The following is a 19,665-nucleotide window of genomic DNA, read 5'->3' on the forward strand; positions in this document are numbered from 1 at the left end:
GAGGCGGAATCAAAGATGGGGCACCGCCCTCTTTTCATTGTCGAGGTATTTTTGGTGTTACTCTGCTGGGGAATTTCATAAACATGCAAACAGAACAAACAGACAGTATGTCACTACTGCGAGTGTGTGATTGAAAAATTGGAGAAAGAGCTGTGTCTGGGCTTGTGTGACCCTGAAGGCTGCCGTCCGCTAGGGAAAGGAGCCCTGGAGTCGGCACCGCTGTTGAGGGGCCGTTCTACCATAGGGGGAGTAAATGGCAGTTTGTCGCATCAGCACCACTGTGCTTGCTCAGGCAGCACATATAATAAATTGGAATCGATACAGAGAAGATTAGCATGGCCCCTGCGAAAGGATGACACGTAAACTCGTGAAGCGTTTCCACATTTTGATCTGCCAGGCGTGCTTGTCGAGCAGCTAATGGGCACGCATGCCTGTCGTATATGGCTGGTGTTCCTTGCCACACCTCACAACCGAAATCATCAGTTTGTAGACACCTTGCTAGTGACACGAAAGACAAGAAACGGTTGCATTAGAAGTGCACCTGAAAAGTGCATGCAAAGCAAAGCCTAGTGTGTTGTCATGCAAATCCTTCCTGTTTAAGACACACAAAGAGGTGGAAGGAGAGTTGATGCCTGAGCCAAATCCAAACAAAGCCATCAACCAAACCAGGTCTCTACGCCGAGCCAACTGAACCAAATAACATAGAGCAGACAGATGCTGAGATTTAGATTGAAAGGTATACGCTTGTCCTGGGATGTGTTAAAATTAAAAGGGGACTAACAGGGAATTTTGGCATGGCATATACATAAAAGCCTACTGTGTTGTGAACCAAATATTTCTGATTAACTCCTTATTAACTACACAATTGTATGTCATTGATTGTGAAACCAGAAACTTTGGGGCTATTATTTTGCTTTCATCAGTTCCTGAAGATTTACATTTCAAGTACTCACGACATCTGCCATACCTTTGATACCTACATATTTAATATAGAAACACAAGTATCAGCAAAATTTGTATTTATGTATTAATTATTGACTTTTCACCAAAATATAGTCCCCCATGACATTCTTTGTAAGCTGCCATCTCTACAGACACCGTTCAGTGTAAATTCAAACATAAGCCTACAATTGATCATTGAAATATTCATTTGCAAGCATGTGAAGGACATGCCAATATTCTGTGGGATGATGGGGTCTTGATGACATCTTGCTAGTGGACACTTTGTCACAGACATTGGAGCAGCTGGGGATCAAATCAGTTACCTTCAGGTCTTTATGAGCTATGCTTGAGTGACTCAGTCCTGCCACAGGGTACCTTTTCAGCAGCTGTGAAGAGGTCTTTTATGGCTTGCCTAATTGTTATATTAGGTCAAAATAATATAAATGATATGCACTGGTGTCTCATGTTGCATTCATTCTACTGCAGCAACAGCAGAAACACATTGTTCTAGACCAGGGGTCGGCAACCCAAAATGTTCAAAGAGCCATATTGGCCCAAAAAAACAGAAACCATACCTGTCTGGAGCCGCAAAAAATTAAAAGCCTTATATAAGCCTAATATGAAGGCAACATAGGCTGTCAGTATATTAGCTATATAAGCCTACTATTAAAATGACTAAGTAGGGTACAAATACAAAATGAGCATTAATGATTAAATGTTTATTTTCCCTGCAGCGCATCCTGGAGAGAATGACGCACCACGTAACTACGCTGCTGTATGATATTTGGTGCTTCAAGTTTAACTTCCATTACAATATTAATGTTTTATGTTTTGTTGCATTGATTAAATTATAGAAATACAAGAAATAGAAATACAGATTTTTGGTGTCATTTTTTTATTTTGAGGATTCGAGAAAAAAAACACAATGGGATGTGCATAATAGGCCTCCTGTAATTTCAGACCTTAGTATGGAAATGAAATGCAGTCCTCTTCGAACCTCAATAACAATATAACTCTTCTCTTTCCCCCTTATCTGGGCAACAGAGTGCAATAACACGCAGCCTGCAGTTAAAACGCAGCCTGCAATTATAAAAATAAAACAGCAGCCTTTTGAAAAGGTAAGCAGGCTATATAAAATGAAAATAAGCCAGTTTAATTTCAATTTCTGTGCATTCTCCTATTCTTTAGTTTTCCGCAAATGCCAAGTTAAGTAGCCTAAGTCAGTGCAAATGAGTAAAATAAAACAATCCTTTTTAATTCTCCCCCTTACGCAGCGTCAGACACAAATAAATAGGCTACAATCGCAAACGAGTAATAAAATAGCCTGCAATTAAAAGGCAGCTTGCTTAAAAAATACAACATAGTAGAACAGCCGAAATTAATAAAATGAAAATAAGACAGTTAAAGTTCGATTTCTGTGCATTATCCTCTTCTCTTTAGTTTTCTGCAAATGCCAAGTAGCCTAAGTCAGTGCAAGGGTCAAACGCAGCAAAATCCTCTTCTCTTTTCCCCCTCTTATCTCAGCAACAGACTCGCACAATACATCCTCGGACCTGAGTGATAAAACACAATAATTGTGTCATTTCAAATATATACTGACAAAAATCATCATTCATAAAAACAGCCACTTTGTTACTAAATATGCGCCTATGACGGGATTGTGTTCTCACCTGTTCAATGTGACTTCTGTTTTCGGACATCACTGGACAGCTTCTCAACATCGGGCATGTAAGATGTAACTTTAATCTTCACGCAGGACTGCAAGCTCTCATCTGTGAGGCCGGTGCGGTATTTGGATTTGATGTAGTTCATGTTTGAGAATATCTGCTCGCACAGGTATGTTGATCCAAAGATGGATAATACTCCAAATGCGTATTTCTTCATGTTCCTATAAGTGTCGGGAAGAGCCTTCCATGTTTCAAACACAAGTTTCTCTGGTGTTGGGAGGCTTTCAATTTCGCTCCATTTGTGGCTTTGGGCAGCATGGGCTTTCTGGCGGCTGACGTCTTCAAGCTCTGCTGTCAGACTTTTGAATTTGGACACCCACAAATCTTTGTCAGCTATATCGGCCATTTCCATTTCGAGGTCAGCTTGATTTACTCCTGGGAATGTATTCAACAAGGAAGGGTCAATTTCCAGGGGTGTGACAGGGAAAGACAGTGTCATTTTTTCCTTTCGGAACTCACTAAATCTGCTCCCAAATGCAGCTTGCATATCAACGATTGCACCTTGCAAATAATCACCGTTGAGTGTGTGATCGTGATGGGCGTCTCTGAACTCTCTCCCTAGGGCCATTTTGGTACCCTTTCAGCCCAAAAAAATTCATTCTTTTCCATTTTCACACATTTTTTGAAAAAGCTCCAGGGAGCCACTAGGGGGGTGCTAAAGAGCCGCATGCGGCTCTGGAGCCGCGGGTTGCCGACCCCTGTTCTAGACAGTGTCAGGAAAGTAGGAAAAAGAAAACTATGGAATAAAGTCTTAAGAACAGACTGAATATCTGACTTTTCTCTCACAGGAGGCATTTTAATGTACGAACGCCTAAAGTTTTGGAACTTGTCAATGTTTAACATAGACATTCTACATCACACAAGACATAAGATTCTTGTCCAATCTAATTTCCAAATTTTGGTAAAAGTGAGCCCAGTCACTGTTAAACAGTTAAACTTCAGGGAACTTTGGTTTTTAATCCCACTGCTGTATTTTGCTACACACGTCACAAGATCATCTTGTATTACATGTAGTTTTGCGTTAAACAACATTTTCTTGTATGAGAATGTCAAAATTAAAACTCTGATGACTCTGATCTTAATGTAGAAATCTGTGAAAAGAACAGCAGAAACACATGGAGATCTATAGATAAACAATTCCAGTACTGTAGAAGAATCTGTGAACAGAAGCCTCAATTATTTTAGCTTCTAGCAAGCTCTGCCTGTATCTTGCTGTTATACTGTAATTTTTTTGAGTGTCAGACCTTACAGCTCACAGCAGGGTCCTGGAGATTTGCATGACTTAGCAGCAAATCCAACTGCTTAGTAACCTGACTCTTATTAGCAGGAATAATTCCTTGCTAGGAAATGATCAGATCTGTATTACCTGCTAGTTACCTTAATTAGTTTACTCATGAAACAGGCCAAATCCAGGCTACAGGTATTCATACTGGACCATAGTCAGAATAAAACAAAAAGCCCTGAGGCTGGTTTCTATTATGGTGCCAAGCTAAGAGAAAGGGAGATTAGATGTACAGCAATAACATTAGACAGAGAATGCAGTGGCAAGAGAAATATCTATATAGCAAGAAATTCTTCAGCAACAACACAATTGTATTTTATCATGGTGTTTGATACTATTGGACACACATACTTTTTCGATAGTCTTTATGTGTGAATTAATTGTTTTTTGTATATTTTGTTTTTGCAGAAATGCTTGCCTCAGGTTGCCCCTTAATTAATGGAAAATTACAATTAAGTGAAATGGATTGAAAATTAGTTTATTTCAAAGACTACTGAGGCTGTACAGTATGTAGAAACATATTGCACCTCTTCTTGCCTTCAGACGATCATGAGGTTGCCTGAACCTTGATTCTATAGTATATTGACATTGTTGTGCAAGAATATTGCACCATGCAGAGATCATTATGTTGTGCATTTACAACAAAGTGAGTGGCTACAGAGTCTTGCTGCAAACAGCCCTATCTACCAGAGATGCTCAGTGAAGTTGAGGTGTTGGAGGTGTGCAGGCCACTGAAGCATTGGAAGCTCCAGGTTTTGTGTTTTACAAAGTCAGTCACTCTATGATGATCACACCAAAATGAAAATTAGGTCATTCTATGTTGCCTTCCATCTCATCCTACTGTTTTCTGGATCATTGTTCAACCAGTAAAAAAAAAAGCTAAATTTGGGGCAAATATGGCATTAATCCAAATTATTATGTAGAGCCATTTTAATTATTCAACCAACAATATAATTTTACTGACAACCATGTCTCTTGGTGATCAGTCAAGTATGTTACAGTAAATTACATAAAACAAAGGCAATAGCTATAGACTGAAAACATTACTATACAATATGAACAAAGACTGACACAACAACTATACAATAAACACTAACTACACATACAATGATGCTACAGTGGAGGAATACATGATTGTAATACAGTATTACAGGGAATATATGCAACATTAATAAACCAAAATGTGACCTTTACTTGAATGTAGCTGGTAAAATTGATGGTAAATTTAGAATTATGTTTGGAAAGAGAAGCCTTTTGTGATTTCTGAATTCAACAGTTTGCAGAAAAGGTATGCTACTTGCATGTCTGTGGAACAGATGATTCAATGCGTCTGTGTCCAGAGCGAGTGAGAAGATGATGCCGCAGAAGTGTGGGGGTGAAGATTCTAATAAAGTTGAAATTAGTGGTGCAACACATAGACATAATGGGAAATTCCAGTACAAAGGAAAATCGCTAGACAAGGAAATCAGAATTTGATTTCCAGGAATGCTCCTATATAGAGAATTTAGGGCAAGAGGCTCAGAAAGCCGCTCACCCTCCCAGGACTGTCATGCCCTCACTCTGTGTGGGCAGTGTTTAGTGTTGGCTGGATGTCACATGTTTAATAATTTAAAGATAAGTTCCTAAACAACTGTATTTTGTTATTAAATAATTACAGTGAATAAAAATCTGGCATCCTGATGCTCAGGTGATTTCAGGTAGACCTAACACTAGATGTTTAATGGTTGTGGAAATATTAATATGAGTTTAACAGACACACAACTTGCAGAGTCAGCTATAAATTATGACAAATCTATTAACACAAATAAGAATATAAACATGCTCATTAATTAAGAACAGTAAAAACAAAAAAAGGTCCAGAGAGGTCCAGAAGAGCTCGCTTTGGAAAAAGTCTGGTATCCACATCACTCGCTCTTTTCTCTATGCTGTTTTCTTCCCAACACTGGCCTTACAGTAACCATACCAAAATGTTTTTGATTATCTGGTGATGTTCTTCTCCAATACTCTTCCAGGTATTGGAGGTCTGGAGGAGTGCATCTTGAAGTCAGCCACTCTGTCAACCTCCCCCGCCTGCCCACCCTTCATCCCACTCAACTTTGAGGCCACACCCATAGTACGGGTTGCAATAGAACCAAAACATCCAAGTAAGTCAGAGAAAGCACACAGATGCCTAGTTATTAATTTTTTTTTTTTTGATGTTTAGGACTCTTGCTGATTAGCCATGAACTCACAGGTTCCCACTGTATGGACATGGTAGGCCTAGTTTACAGTGATTCAGCAAAACATCCATCCATTATCTATATCACTTATCTGTACAGGGTCTGGAGCCAATCCCTGCCAACATTGGGCGAGGGCGGGAGTTCACCCTGTAGAGGACACCAGTCTATCACATGGCTGACATATAGAAACAAACAACCATTCATGCTCACATTCACACTTATGGGCAACTTTAGAGTAAAACATGTTAACGACTATTTCTGCTGCTGATCTATAGGCAAGTGGTAATTAGAAACAGCAATGATAAAATTCAAGGAGTTCCTGTGTTAACAATTGGTAGAGAAAGGTCCAAACACTTGGTTTGAATCATAAAAAAAAGGATACACCTTGCCCATTGGTCTTTTACAACTATATTAGGAAATGTGTTCTGTGGTCAGATGAGTCCATGTTTCAGCCAGACTGTTACCAACAAAAGTGCAAAAAAAAAAGTGCATCAGTGCCCATGGCATGGGGGATCTGTATATATGTGAAGGCACCATAGATGCAGAGGCTTACTGTGAAAAGGTTGTTCTATCCCCTTTTCACTGTGCCCTAATCCCCCACATGATCATTGTGTTATTATCATTGTTGGAGTATGTTATTTTGAGTAAATGTTTCTATTAGTTTTTTTCAGGGTTTGATTTTTTTTATGTATATATAAGTTTGAAGATATTTTGGTGGTTTATTTTGGAAGGGTCAGCCTACTTTGGATGTTTTCAGTTGACTCTCTGAGTGGGGTTGATTGGCTGCTCAACTAGGGAGAGAGGAAACAGGTGTGGGCTGTCAGATCCAGTCAGGAGAATTTAGTGTGGGGAGTGGTAGTGTGGGGTGGGGTGCTTCGAATGAGGAGCATTTTAGCTCACCCCCATACTTACCTGAGAGGATGGTATGTTCCACATAGGTGAAGAAGATTAAGTGCAAGCTATTCAGGGGTCAGAGGGAGAGAGAGATGTAGAGCAGGTGGCAGCTTGTAGTGAGGCTGCAATTTTAGAATTTGTTTGATATGATTTAAGTTCTTTTTCTTTTGAATTGTCTGAGATTTATTTTTGTTTTTTGTTTGTAGTATTTGGTTAATAAAAATATCACTTTTGAGCACAGACTCTCGCCTGCTGACAATGTTTTTTTTAAAACATCTTTTTAAAAGCATCCGGTGCCCATATCATCATCTGCCCTTTGCAGAGAGAGGCAACACCACACTTACATTGGAATTTTAGAGAGACATATGCTCCCATCAAGACATTGTGCTGAAATATACAGGAATTCCATGTATATTTCAGCAGGACAGTGCCAGGCCTCATTTTGCACAAATTACAAAAGTGTGGCTTCGTAGACATAGAGTCCATGTGCTTGACTGGCCTGCCTGCACTCCAGATCTGTCTCCTGTTGAAAATGTCTGGCACATCATGAGGAGGAGAATCAGACAACAGTGACCACAGGGTGTTGAGCAGCTCAAGTCTTGTATACAACAAGAATGGGCAAAAATTCCACTTGCAAAACTGCAACAATTAGTTTCTTCAGTTCCCAAATGATTAAAAAGTGCAATTAAAAGAAAAAGGAATGTGACCTAGTGGTAAACTTGACTCTGTCCAAACTTTTTTTGGAGTGTGTTGCAGGCATCAATTTCTAAATTTGTTTATGTTTACAGAATAGAATTAAGTTTGTCAGTGAAAACACTGAAAATCTTTTCTTTTTCCTTTTCCCTGTTAAATAAATGTTCAAGTGAATTATCAAATTACAGATTTTAGTTTTTATTGCATTTTTAGAAACTGTCCCAACTTTTCTGGAAATGGGGTTTGTACACTGGTAGCCTTTTTCCCCATGTGTCACAAGGTGTAGATGATGATGCTAGAAAAAGCCAGAATATAGAAAAATAAATGAATAGGCTTCCACTTTATTTGTTTGATTATCAGGTGAAATGCCAAAGCTGGTGCGTGGAATGCGTTTGTTGAACCAGGCAGATCCCTGTGCTGAGGTACTGATCCAGGAAACAGGAGAACATGTTTTGGTCACTGCTGGTGAGGTTCATCTACAACGCTGCCTGGACGACCTCAGATACCTGTAAGTCTGTGTGTGACATCTCAAAAAATACATGTCTCTGTCTGTGTGCTTTTGGCCATTCCACCATAGTCATCAAAAAGTAAAGGCTTGTCTAGTTCATTTTTACAGAATGTCTCACCTAGTTTATCAGTGCTTCTGAATGTGGTATCTCCTTTCCTTAATTTAGATTTGCAAACTTCTCCAATTGTTTCTTTTTCTGTCTAAGTAAGATTGTCTCTCTGTTTTTGTCTCTTTTCTAGACTTCTCTCTAGTGAGTGTGTACATGTGTTTGGTTAGGAACTGCAGGTTGAATATAGTGTGTGTTCATAAACTGAGCATCTCAAGTCTGTTTTCAATTTCAACACCATTATTAACTGACTGTCATTACATATTGACTGCTGTCTCTCTCTGTCTGGACACTGCTGGCGTCCTCAGAAGAGCAACACAAGCTCCCTGACAGGCACATGGATAGTTAGAGTATTTTCACAAGGGAAAATTTGTTGTTGTCATAGTGTGTTTGCTGTGTTCTCATACCATACAAATTCAACTAAGACTAAGTTGAGAGACAGTTTTCTTCCCATTTCAGGAACATATGTTACAGGTGTGCCCTTTAACATTAATGGAATATATTGCCCAGTAAATACAATCAACACTGGGTATCAGGAAAAAGTTGTACTGGAATCAGTTACAAAAACCACTTTTGATTTCAGAAATATGCTTTTTTTAACACCTGACTTGTTGACTTTTAATTGCAAATCTTGGAGCCACTGCACCTCTGTCTATTTCCTCACATATACATGAGGAGTTGCAATGGACTGGTGCTGTGTTATTGTTTTGTGTTATTCCTGTCAAAATAATATAGGAAACTTTAGGACAATTGAATGACAAGTGGCGCCACATTTCTACTACATAAAGACATGTGGCTCTGATGCATGGCCCAGACGCAGATGTCATGACTGCCACCAACTCAGGGCTGTGCCTCTGTGAATACACAAGTAGTCAAAGTAGGGGAGTGAGGGAACAGTAATAGATTAGATTCTTAATACACTAATGGTTTGACCCAGAGGCTCATATTTTTACAGACATTTGACTACAAATAAACGAACAGACAGTCCATTTTTAGTTTTCTGTTTTATGATGGGTGATGTGCTAAACTGTTTTTATGGTCAGGTACGATGACTGGAGTCACTGGTTGCTTGATAAATTCAAGGTGACAACAAGACTCCAGGAAGTGTCCTGTCCTATAATCTCCACAGTCATTTACAATATACCATGTTAATAAGTGAGCTTTAGAGGTGCTGGTAGGTAGATTTGTGTACATTTGGACTGAGCAACGATAGCTGCAAGCTAAGCTCCTAAAGGCATTTGTGTATTTAACATACAGACATGAGATTTTCTGTTAATGCTCTTAATATCTCTTGGCAAGATAATAAATAAGCAGTTTTCCCAAAATGTCAAAATATCCCTTAAAGAATTGCCATTTGGAAGAACCATGTCCAAAGGATGTGGTTCAGTGACACTTTGTTGAAACGAGCTTGTATCGGGCCATAGGCACCAATTTCTGTTTCTGCCGGTGGTTGCTCTAATCTAAACAGCTGGAGATTAAAAGTTTAACAATACACAACATGAAACACAAGGATAAAGCTATGCTGTGCACACCTAGTGTCTAGTGAGTGTGGTAAGTGCTAGATTAGATCAAAGAGATGTCTGTGATTGGTGGTTACAGTTAAAGGCAGGGGCCTGACACAAAACAACCACAGCAGCTTAAATCAAGTCAAGTCTAGTCTAATTTAGTTTTATAGGGCACAACATGTCATCTCCAGGCAGATAGATAGGCAGAATGTAAAGCCTATTGAAAAGCAGCCAGACAGAAGCATGCACACGGCAACAGTATGGTCTTATTTTCACCTGGAACTGCAGCTGCCTAGATAAATCAACCCTCTGATCAAATCAAATCAAATCAAATCAAACCCCACACACAATACACCAAAGATAAAACTTTCCTTATTTCAGTGACATACAAACAGGGCCAACTGTATATAATGCATAGGTGGGAAGATGAGACAAATTATCAGCCAACGTTATAAAAGGCTTCTGGTTGCAGTGGTGGGTGTAAACAGACAATGTTAATTTCCCTTAGATATGGACGACCTCCCCTAACCTTCTTGACCTTTTTCCAAACCTCTGCATATGTTAGTATTGTAAAAAAATCCAGAGTATTAATTAAAGTGACAGTGAAAATAAGATTATTTGTCCTGATCTTTAGTACAGTCAGTCCCTCTGTTCTGCACATAGATATTAATTTAAAAATATCTTAATATGTTTTTTGTCCTGTCCCAATATCATTGGCAAGCAGTATGAGTGGTCTGGATGCCTTGTGTTGTTGGGGCAGATTTACTCTGCGAAGGAGGAATGTGGGATACTCCTGTGTATTTGTGTATGTGTGTGTGTGTGTATGAGAGAATATATATCTTAATATGTGATTGTATAGCTGTTATTCTGAATGTGAGTTGAGTATAGCGTATTTTTTAAGAAAGTGAATTTTGACAGAGCTATTGTCTGAGATTAGATTGTATTTAATTTTTTCTATTACCAGTAGTGAGACAGCTGCTGTGAGATCATGTGGTCAATATCTGGAGCAATCTGATCCATTACATCTAATTTCTGGTTAATTTTGCATTTTAAAAAATCACCTTCTTAGAGTCATAATTCAGTTAAACCACAGTGCACAGGCTACTTGAATTGGGACAACTTACTCTTTCCAGGGATAGTTATATCTCTGATGTTTTGCATTTTCTATTGATTTTAAATATCCATAAATAAATGTAAAACACATAAAAATAGTTCCTAATTGGGTGCCTCGGTGGCTCACCTGGTGGAGTGCATGCCATTGGGGCTTGGTCCTAATCGCAGTGGCCCGGGGTTCTGGTTCAACCGATGGCCATTTGCTGCATGTAATCCCCCCTCGCTCTCCCTACCTCACCTGTGTCTCTCTCTCACTGTACCTATAAATACAGGCATAAAAACCCAGAGGAAATAATTAGTTCCTAATAAGTTAATCAAATTGTGCCTTACTCTCCATTTTTCATCATCAGTTTTTCTTCCGTATCAAACATAATCCAGTGATAGTGAATATCCATGGTGATAATTCAAATAGTAACCAGATAAGTATTTTTATGATGTAGATTTGCCAAAATATAAATTAATATAGATGAAAGAAAGAAGGCTCAGGTGTGTTACCAAGAGCTAACTTGTGGGCACCATGGCAACATGGCATGCCATCAGGACAAGCAAGGCAAGCAGTCCTTGACCAGTTATGGCTAACAATAGACATCAGTTAGAATGACAGTGGAAGTGGAAGCAACATCTCTCCTCACGGAATCTCGGAACAATGTTCTGTCCCAGTGCAGTGGTTCTCAAACTATTTACAGTCAGTACCATCAGTGGTATGCGGGCTCCCTCTAGTGGTATGCCAGAGTCTCCAAGGTTTTTTTTAAAATTATTTTTATAAAAATATATATAATAAAAAAACCTTAACATGAGATCACTGAAATTACATTTAAACTAAGTTTTGTCTTTCTTGAAAAAAATGTATATTCATTTTTATAGCAGCCAATAGGCTAGAAGCTTACTAGGCTAGCCTAACTGTGTGAAGCATTAGCTTAAATGGTTGACAAGCTAAACTATGATGGCAGGCAGAGGAAGCAAAAATGATGGTTCGAAAACTTTGTAATTGTGGCTTCAAACAGGAAGTATTAGAAAGAGAATGCAGTGAATATGTCCATCAGCACAGCAAAAACTGAAACTGAAGTTGACCACAGTGAACCCAGCACAAGTGCTAGTGGTGACTTTAACAGTGCAAGTGAAGCTTCCATGGCACCACCTAGCAACATACTTAGAAGTAGTCGCTATTTTTCCATTCAGCTTGACAAGACTACAGATGTTGCAGATATGGCCAATTTGCTTGTTTACATTAGATATGAATATCAAAGCGCAGCTCATGAGGACTTTCTGTTCTGTCAGTCACTTCAGAGCAGAACAACAGCTGATCATATCTTGGTGCCAGGGCTATGACAGGTTGCCACAGTGGAGTAGTAGCCCGAATTTGCGAGTTGGCACCGGAGATACGATGGACTCACTGCAGCATCCATTGTAAGGCCCCCGCAGTGAAGAAGATGCCCAAAGAACTTAAGTCTGTACAAGACTCAGCTGTGAAAACTGTGAACTTCATAAAAGCCAGACCAATGCATTCTTGCCTATTTCATGTGGTCTGTGATGAGATGGGCAACTTCTGCTCCATACAGAAGTAATCCAGAGGGAAGGTGCTTTTGAGGCTTTTTGGATTGCACAGAGAGGTCCAAATGTTCTTACAGGACAAAAGCTTCCCCTTACCAAATGGTTTTGAAGACAATGTGTGGCTCAGTCAGCTGGCATACTTGTCGGACATTTTACAGTAAACGAGCTGAATCTGGGACTACGGGGACTCTCCATCAGTGTTTTTGATGTGCAGGACAAAATCAATGCAATGCTGAAAAAAATTGAGTTATTTGAAATCAAGGTCAAGACAGGTGATATGTCAGCTTTCCCCAATTTGGAGAGTTTCCTCTCTGACAAGCTGACCCTCGCTAATGGTGTCAGGGACAACATAGTTGCGCACCTTGTCTCTCAGACAACAATTCAGTTATTATTTCCCAGCAATCACAGAAGTGAACAACTGGATGAGAAACCCATTCGGCATCAAAGCATCTGACATGCCCAAGAACTTAACAGCTGGTGAGCAGGAAAGTTTTTAATAGAACTATCTTGTGACGAGACACTGAAATCTGCTTTCAGAAGTCAGACATTGTTGGACTTGTGCATACAGTGACGCAGCAAATACCCTGCACTTTCAGACAAGATTGTGTGCTTTCTCCTTTGTCTTTCCATTTGTAACCACATATCTGTGCGAGAAAGACTAAATACAGAGGCAGATTGGATGCTGAACCAAATCTGGGCTGAAGCTGACCTCAATGGACCCAGACATTGACCCAGGATTGTGTTTACGGAGCCATGTTGCCATGGCGCCGCGGATGGCTGCCTCGGTGTTTTGGTGCGCATTTTTTTGCCTTATTTTCTTTATAAATCCAGTTTTCTGCTTTGGTTTCCGGAGCTCTTTCACCAGAGAAGAGCTCATTAATATCAGAGAAACAACTCCAGTGGATTTTTTTCCTACTTTTCTCGACTCATCTGTGGGATTATTGGACATTTTGGTCAGAGGTGCACTGACCGTTGCTCTCGCAGTGAAACGCCGGAGGAGAGGAAAACGTGCCGGTGCGCTTGCGCGTCTCCGCCGGCGCGGACTCCGCACACCTCTCCCAGGTATCTTTCTCTCCAACGTGCGTTCACTGCCCAACAAACTGGATGAACTTCAGCTACTGGTGCAGAAGAACAGAGACTTTTCCTCATCTGCCGTCCTGTGCTTCACGGAGACGTGGCTGTGTGGATCAATTCCGGACTCTGCGCTGGAGCTGGCCGGCTTCCAGCTCTTCAGAGCGGATCGCGACACAGAGCTGTCCGGCAAAACCAAAGGTGGAGGAATCTGCTTTTATGCTAACAGTGGCTGGTGCAGAGACGTGACAGTGATCCTGCAGCACTGTTCTCCTGACCTGGAGACTTTCATCATAAACTGCAGGCCCTTCTACTCCCCCCGTGAGTTCACCTCATTCATCCTGGTCGGTGTTTACATCCCACCACAGGCCAACGTGCAGGAGGCACAGCGGGCGCTCGCAGACCAGATACTGTGTGTGGAGCGGACCAACCCGGACTCCGTAGTTATTGTACTTGGTGACTTTAACAAAGGGAACCTCAGTCATGAACTGCCCAAATACAGACAGTTTGTTAATTGCCCGACCAGAGAGGGGAACACTCTGGACCACTGTTACACCACAATCAGTGGTGCTTATCACGCCGTCCCCCGGGCTGCACTGGGCCACTCTGACCATGTCATGGTCCACCTGATTCCCACATACAGGCAGAAACTAAAACTGTGTAAACCTGTTGTGAGGACATTGAAGCAGTGGAGCAGTGAAGCCATAGAGGATCTGCGGGCATGTTTGGACTGCACTGACTGGGAGGTGTTCAGGACTGCTTCCAACAGTCTGGATGAGTTCACAGAGGCTGTGACGTCATACATCAGCTTCTGTGAGGACTGCTGCATCCCATCACGCACCAGGGTGAGTTATAACAATGACAAACCCTGGTTCACAGCTGAGCTCAGTCAGCTCAGGAGGCAAAAGGAGGAAGCTTTCAGGAGTGGGGACAGGGACAAGTTTAAAGAGTCCAAGCACAGGTTTAGCAAAGCGGTGAGAGAAGCTAAACGACTGTACTCTGAGAAACTTCAGCTCCAGTTCTCAGCCAATGACTCTGCTTCTGTCTGGAAAGGGCTCAGAAAGATCACAAACTACAAACCTAAACCCCCCCACTCCATTAATGACTTCCGTCTGGCCAACGATCTGAATGAGTTCTACTGCCGCTTTGAAAGACAGTGGGACAAGCCTGACACTAACCTCCACATCAGAGCCACATCAGAACCCCCCTCCTCCCCTACCAAAGGAACGTCTCTCTCTATCCTGGAGAGAGATGTCAACAGGCTTTTTAAGAAGCAGAACCCCCGCAAAGCAGCCGGTCCTGACTCTGTCTCTCCATCATCCCTGAAGCACTGTGCTGATTAGCTGTCTCCAGTGTTCACAGACATCTTCAACACCTCACTGGAGACCTGCCACGTGCCAGCCTGCTTCAAATCCTCCACCATCATCCCTGTCCCCAAAAAACCAAGGCCCACAGGACTAAATGACTACAGACCCATTGCCCTGACCTCTGTGGTCATGAAATCATTTGAGCGCCTTGTCCTGTCCCATCTCAAATCCATCACTGACCCACTCCTGGACCCCCTGCAGTTCGCCTACAGAGCCAACAGGTCTGTAGACGACGCCGTCAACATGGCTCTCCACTTCATCCTCCAGCACCTGGACTCCTCAGGGACCTATGCCAGGATCCTGTTTGTGGACTTCAGCTCTGCCTTCAACACCATCATCCCGGCTCTGCTGCAGGACAAGCTCTCCCAGCTGAGCGTGCCTGACTCCACCTGCAGGTGGATCACCGACTTCCTGTCTGACAGGAGGCAGCACGTGAAGCTAGGAAAGCACGTGTCTGACTCCCAGACCATCAGCACTGGATCCCCGCAAGGCTGCGTTCTTTCTCCTCTGCTCTTCTCCCTGTACACCAACACCTGCACCTCCAGCCATCAGTCTGTCAAGCTCCTGAAGTTTGCAGACGACACCACTCTCATTGGACTCATCTCTGATGGCGATGAGTCTGCCTACAGGTGGGAGACTGAGCGTCTGGTGACCTGGTGCAGGCAGAACAACCTAGAGCTAAACGCTCTGAAGACAGTGGAAATGATAGTGGACTTCAGGAAGAGCCCAGCCCCACCCACCCCCATCACCCTGTGTGACTCCCCCGTGGCTACCGTGGAGCATTTTCGCTTCTTGGGAACCACCATCACACAGGATCTCAAATGGGAGCTAAACATCAGCTCCCTCATCAAAAAAGCTCAGCAGAGGATGTATTTCCTGAGGCAATTGAAGAAGTTCAACCTGCCAAGGACTATGATGGTGAACTTCTACACCTCCATCATTGAGTCCATCCTCACCTCCTCCATCACCATCTGGTACGCTGCTGCCACGGAGAGGGACAATAACAGACTGCAGCGTATCATCCACTCTGCTGAGAGGGTGATTGGCTGCAATCTTCCGTCCCTCCAGGACCTGTACGCCTCAAGGACTCTGAGGCGTGCAGGGAAGATTGTAGCTGACTCCTCCCACCCTGGACACAAACTCTTTGAGACACTCCCCTCTGGCAGGAGGCTGCGGTCCTTCAGGACCAAAACCTCTCGCCACAAAAATAGCTTCTTCCCATCTGCTATTAGCCTTATCAACAAGGCTAGAGAGCCCCACTGTTGCTGATCAATTGCACCAATCACCAGAAAAAATTCCTTGTATGTGAAAACATACTTGGCAATAAAACTGATTCTGATTCTGATTCTGATTCTGATGCGCACCCTTCTCATTAGGTATTTAGGCTAAGTTTCCAATAACCACCAAATTTTAACATTTTTATTTTGATTTTGTAGAGTTGATTGTTAATATTTACACCTGCTGTGTGTTTGAACACAGTGTAGTTATTATTCTTAATATCTTCACTGTAGTACAGCTAATATCCTCACCTGCTGTGTGTTTGACTGCTGTATTCTCAATGCAATACACTTGACATCCCCTTTGCTGTAAATGTTTTAATACAGTACAGTTGTTATATTGTCACTTGATGGGTGTTTCAGTCAAGTACAGTTGTGGCTGTGGATGACAGTCATTAATAAATAATAATCATATTTGGACTAAAATTGCCTCCTCTGTAAACTACATATGTACTTAAATAGGCCTATGCTGCTGTTTTTTTAATGCCAGTCATAATGGTGGTACTCGGAGAGGCAAATATTTTCTGAGGTGGTACTCATTGTGAGAAGTTTGAGAACCACTGCCTTAAAGGATCTGATGCCTGTTGCATTCATTTTGCAATTTACTGACCTCTTGTGGCTGTAGTAGGGTATAGTCTCTGGAAGCTGTGTTGACTACCAGCTGTTGTATGCACTATGTTTATCATTTTCATGGATATGACTGTCACCCATTATCAAAGGCTGGGGCTTGTAAAGCAGAGCAGGGAGCAGTATTTTTTTGGACACATGCACATTATACATAAAGCTGGGATCTTCAACACGTGACTAGCTATAGCTAGCTGCAGACTAGTTGTAAAACGGGTACAAGACATCATATAAAATGTCTTAAAGCCATTTAAAACTCAATTTTTTGGTAGGTGCTTTGGTAGCTGGGGCTGGAGTTGGTTCTTCGGTTCTGCTTGTCTGTCTGCTAGTTGATCACTGTTGGTTGGTCAATCCACCACTGGTCCAGAGCAGCGTAGTTTCACACCAACTATTAAATGGTTTGCCATGAAATTTAATATGGACATCCATGAAGTAGTAAACTATTAAAAACACATCAGTGAAGCACACTGGGTGACATGTTCCTTCATTACCACTTACACACACACTGTTGTTTATTAAAGCTAACATACGACCGTCCTCTTATAGCAACAAATGTGGATTGATCCGCCACTAAAAATTTTATAAAAATGCATGTCTTCAGTAAGAAGTAATGGGCTTGAGGCATGAGTACGGAAGTCACAAAGTAAAATAAAATATATCATAAAAATATGATATTGCTAACCTTTTCCTTTAAATCCAAGCATAATATTAACAGAAATGATTGCCATTACTATTAACTTGTCCCAAACATCTAAATTGTTTACAGTCAGTGTGACTTGATTTATAGTTTCAATACAAAAAAAACACACGTTAGCCCTCCAGACAAGTTGGAACATCCACACTGATTAGGCTGTCTGTCTAACTGCCGTCCTGTCTGTATTACAGGCTTTACTAAACAACACAGAAGCTTCTTGGCTGACCCAGGGTTCACTGGGTCATCCCTAAAAAGATGTCTGTGTTTATATTTGTGTTAAGGGCTGAGATGGAATTACTTACAGACATTGACGCTAAGACACAGACAGATGCATGCTCGTCTAATCCAGTTAGACACAGAAACAGAAAACAGGACAGAAAGCAGGTAATCCCAGCTGCTCACTGGCCCTGCTGCTGATGCATTCTCTCCCTATGTCACTCAGCTAGGAATGATTTGAAATTGGCCAAAAACACAATTAGATTGCATGAAGATGCATGCAGCCACTTTAAAACATAACCTTTTTTATGAAATGCGATAATGCAAATGCAGGTATAGACTGGTACAGATGTACAGGCAAAGTTAAGTTTAGGAAAAATGTTAATTTTCACATAATTAAATGAAATAAATTCAAATAAAACAAGCAACATGTTTTTAAGCAATCCAACCCTTACAGCACACCTGTCAAGCAAAACTGCCTTTTTGCCATTTCACATTGGTTTACATGATTATCATTATTATCATTCATAAATTTCTCACTGATGTGTGTGTGTGTGTGTGTGTGTGTGTGAGAGAGAGAGAGAGAGAGAGAGAGAGAGAGAGAGAAAGAGAAAGAGAAAGAGATAATCCCCTCAGACTGCTGGAGCTGTGATGTCACAGTCGTGTGCTCGCTCGGTGGCTGAACATTGCTGACCTCATTCTAACATGCTGCAGGTCAGGCTGATTGCCAGCGATGTCACAAAGGGCTGAAATTGCCATTGACCAGCCCACATGACACCAAGGTGTTGATTTAACACTATGGTCATTTTGGAGGCTGTAGTGTGTGCAGTTACATTAGACTGCATTTTATTGCTTTATTAGAAACACTAAACACACTTCAGTACAATTCACGCCAGCACAAAGTACAGCTGCTAAATATGCAACAGAACTGAGCTGACACAAAAATAACTTGACACCCTAAACAGTTACATTTTAAGTATGTTTGCATTAGTGAAGTGTAGTTAACAATACACTGTAAAATCAGTGTAGATTTTTATATTTTTACTGATTTTAGGTTTACAAACTAATGTGTCAGTGTCCTTACTGTAGCACATAATTGAAATGCTCAGTAAATATGTATCCATGAAACATTTAATTGGTGGGATTGCTGACAAAGCAATTGTCAGGTTTCTTCCTCTCACTTTTTCAGCACCTAACTAGTCCTGCACCAGTTGTCGTAGAAACTCTGTTCAAACATCAAATTGTATGTCTTGATCAGGACGTGCATGCTGTTACCTTTCTTAGTGATATGTCAAATAATTTCTAAAATATTAAGCGTTTTGCAACATTTTTTTGAATGCAAGTCAATTGAGGGAATGTTCAAATCTTCCTCCTCTTTGAACCTCAACTGCTTTGGCATACTTTCAGCTAGAAAATGCATTTCTGCTTTAGATGGGTCCCCAGACATTCAGCTATTCTACTTGAATTTAGCTTTTTGATATCTTATATAGTTTTTGATTTATCACAGTTTAAGTTTTATGTTTTTTTTCTTACAATTTTTGAGTTTATAATGGGTGTGTATTACAATGAATGTTGAGGCTAGAGTGGGTGGCATCACAGCTGGAGTGGGAGAAAGTGTGAATCCAACTGTCCCATTGACTGAAATACAAATTTCAAGAAATACAGAAAAAAAACATTGCTCCTGTTTTCACATTTTTGACTCTCGGAACACCAATAGCACATAGAACCTTTTCTATGTGCTATTGGTGTGCTGAAGTTCATTTATTTAATAAATAGAAGTTTTTGGAGAGGTCTGCTGAGCCATTTCTAGTCTGTATCAGCTCTGTGTTTCCAGCTACGCACAGCTTTAGGATATTGCTCTTTAACAGCCTCTATG

General features: G+C 41.1%; 1 protein-coding gene and 1 non-coding gene across 3 annotated transcripts in view; both read left to right on the forward strand.

The window, feature by feature from the left end:
- Positions 1–19,665, forward strand: part of efl1 (elongation factor like GTPase 1) — a 160,082-nt gene that overhangs the window by 101,850 nt on the left and 38,567 nt on the right. For both annotated transcript variants that reach the window (XM_071472985.1, XM_071472986.1), the window contains 2 exons: positions 5,964–6,095; positions 8,118–8,265. In XM_071472985.1, the coding sequence (XP_071329086.1) occupies positions 5,964–6,095; positions 8,118–8,265 (280 nt within the window). The remainder of the gene's footprint in view (positions 1–5,963; positions 6,096–8,117; positions 8,266–19,665) is intronic.
- On the forward strand, positions 281–387 carry LOC139615173 (U6 spliceosomal RNA). The gene has a single exon (XR_011687266.1). It is a non-coding gene; the product is annotated as a U6 spliceosomal RNA (small nuclear RNA).

Source organism: Trachinotus anak, unplaced genomic scaffold (genome assembly GCF_046630095.1).
Source record: "Trachinotus anak isolate AG129_WGS33_773 ecotype Australia unplaced genomic scaffold, CSIRO_AGI_Tana_v1 ptg000042l, whole genome shotgun sequence".
NCBI lineage: Eukaryota > Metazoa > Chordata > Actinopteri > Carangiformes > Carangidae > Trachinotus > Trachinotus anak.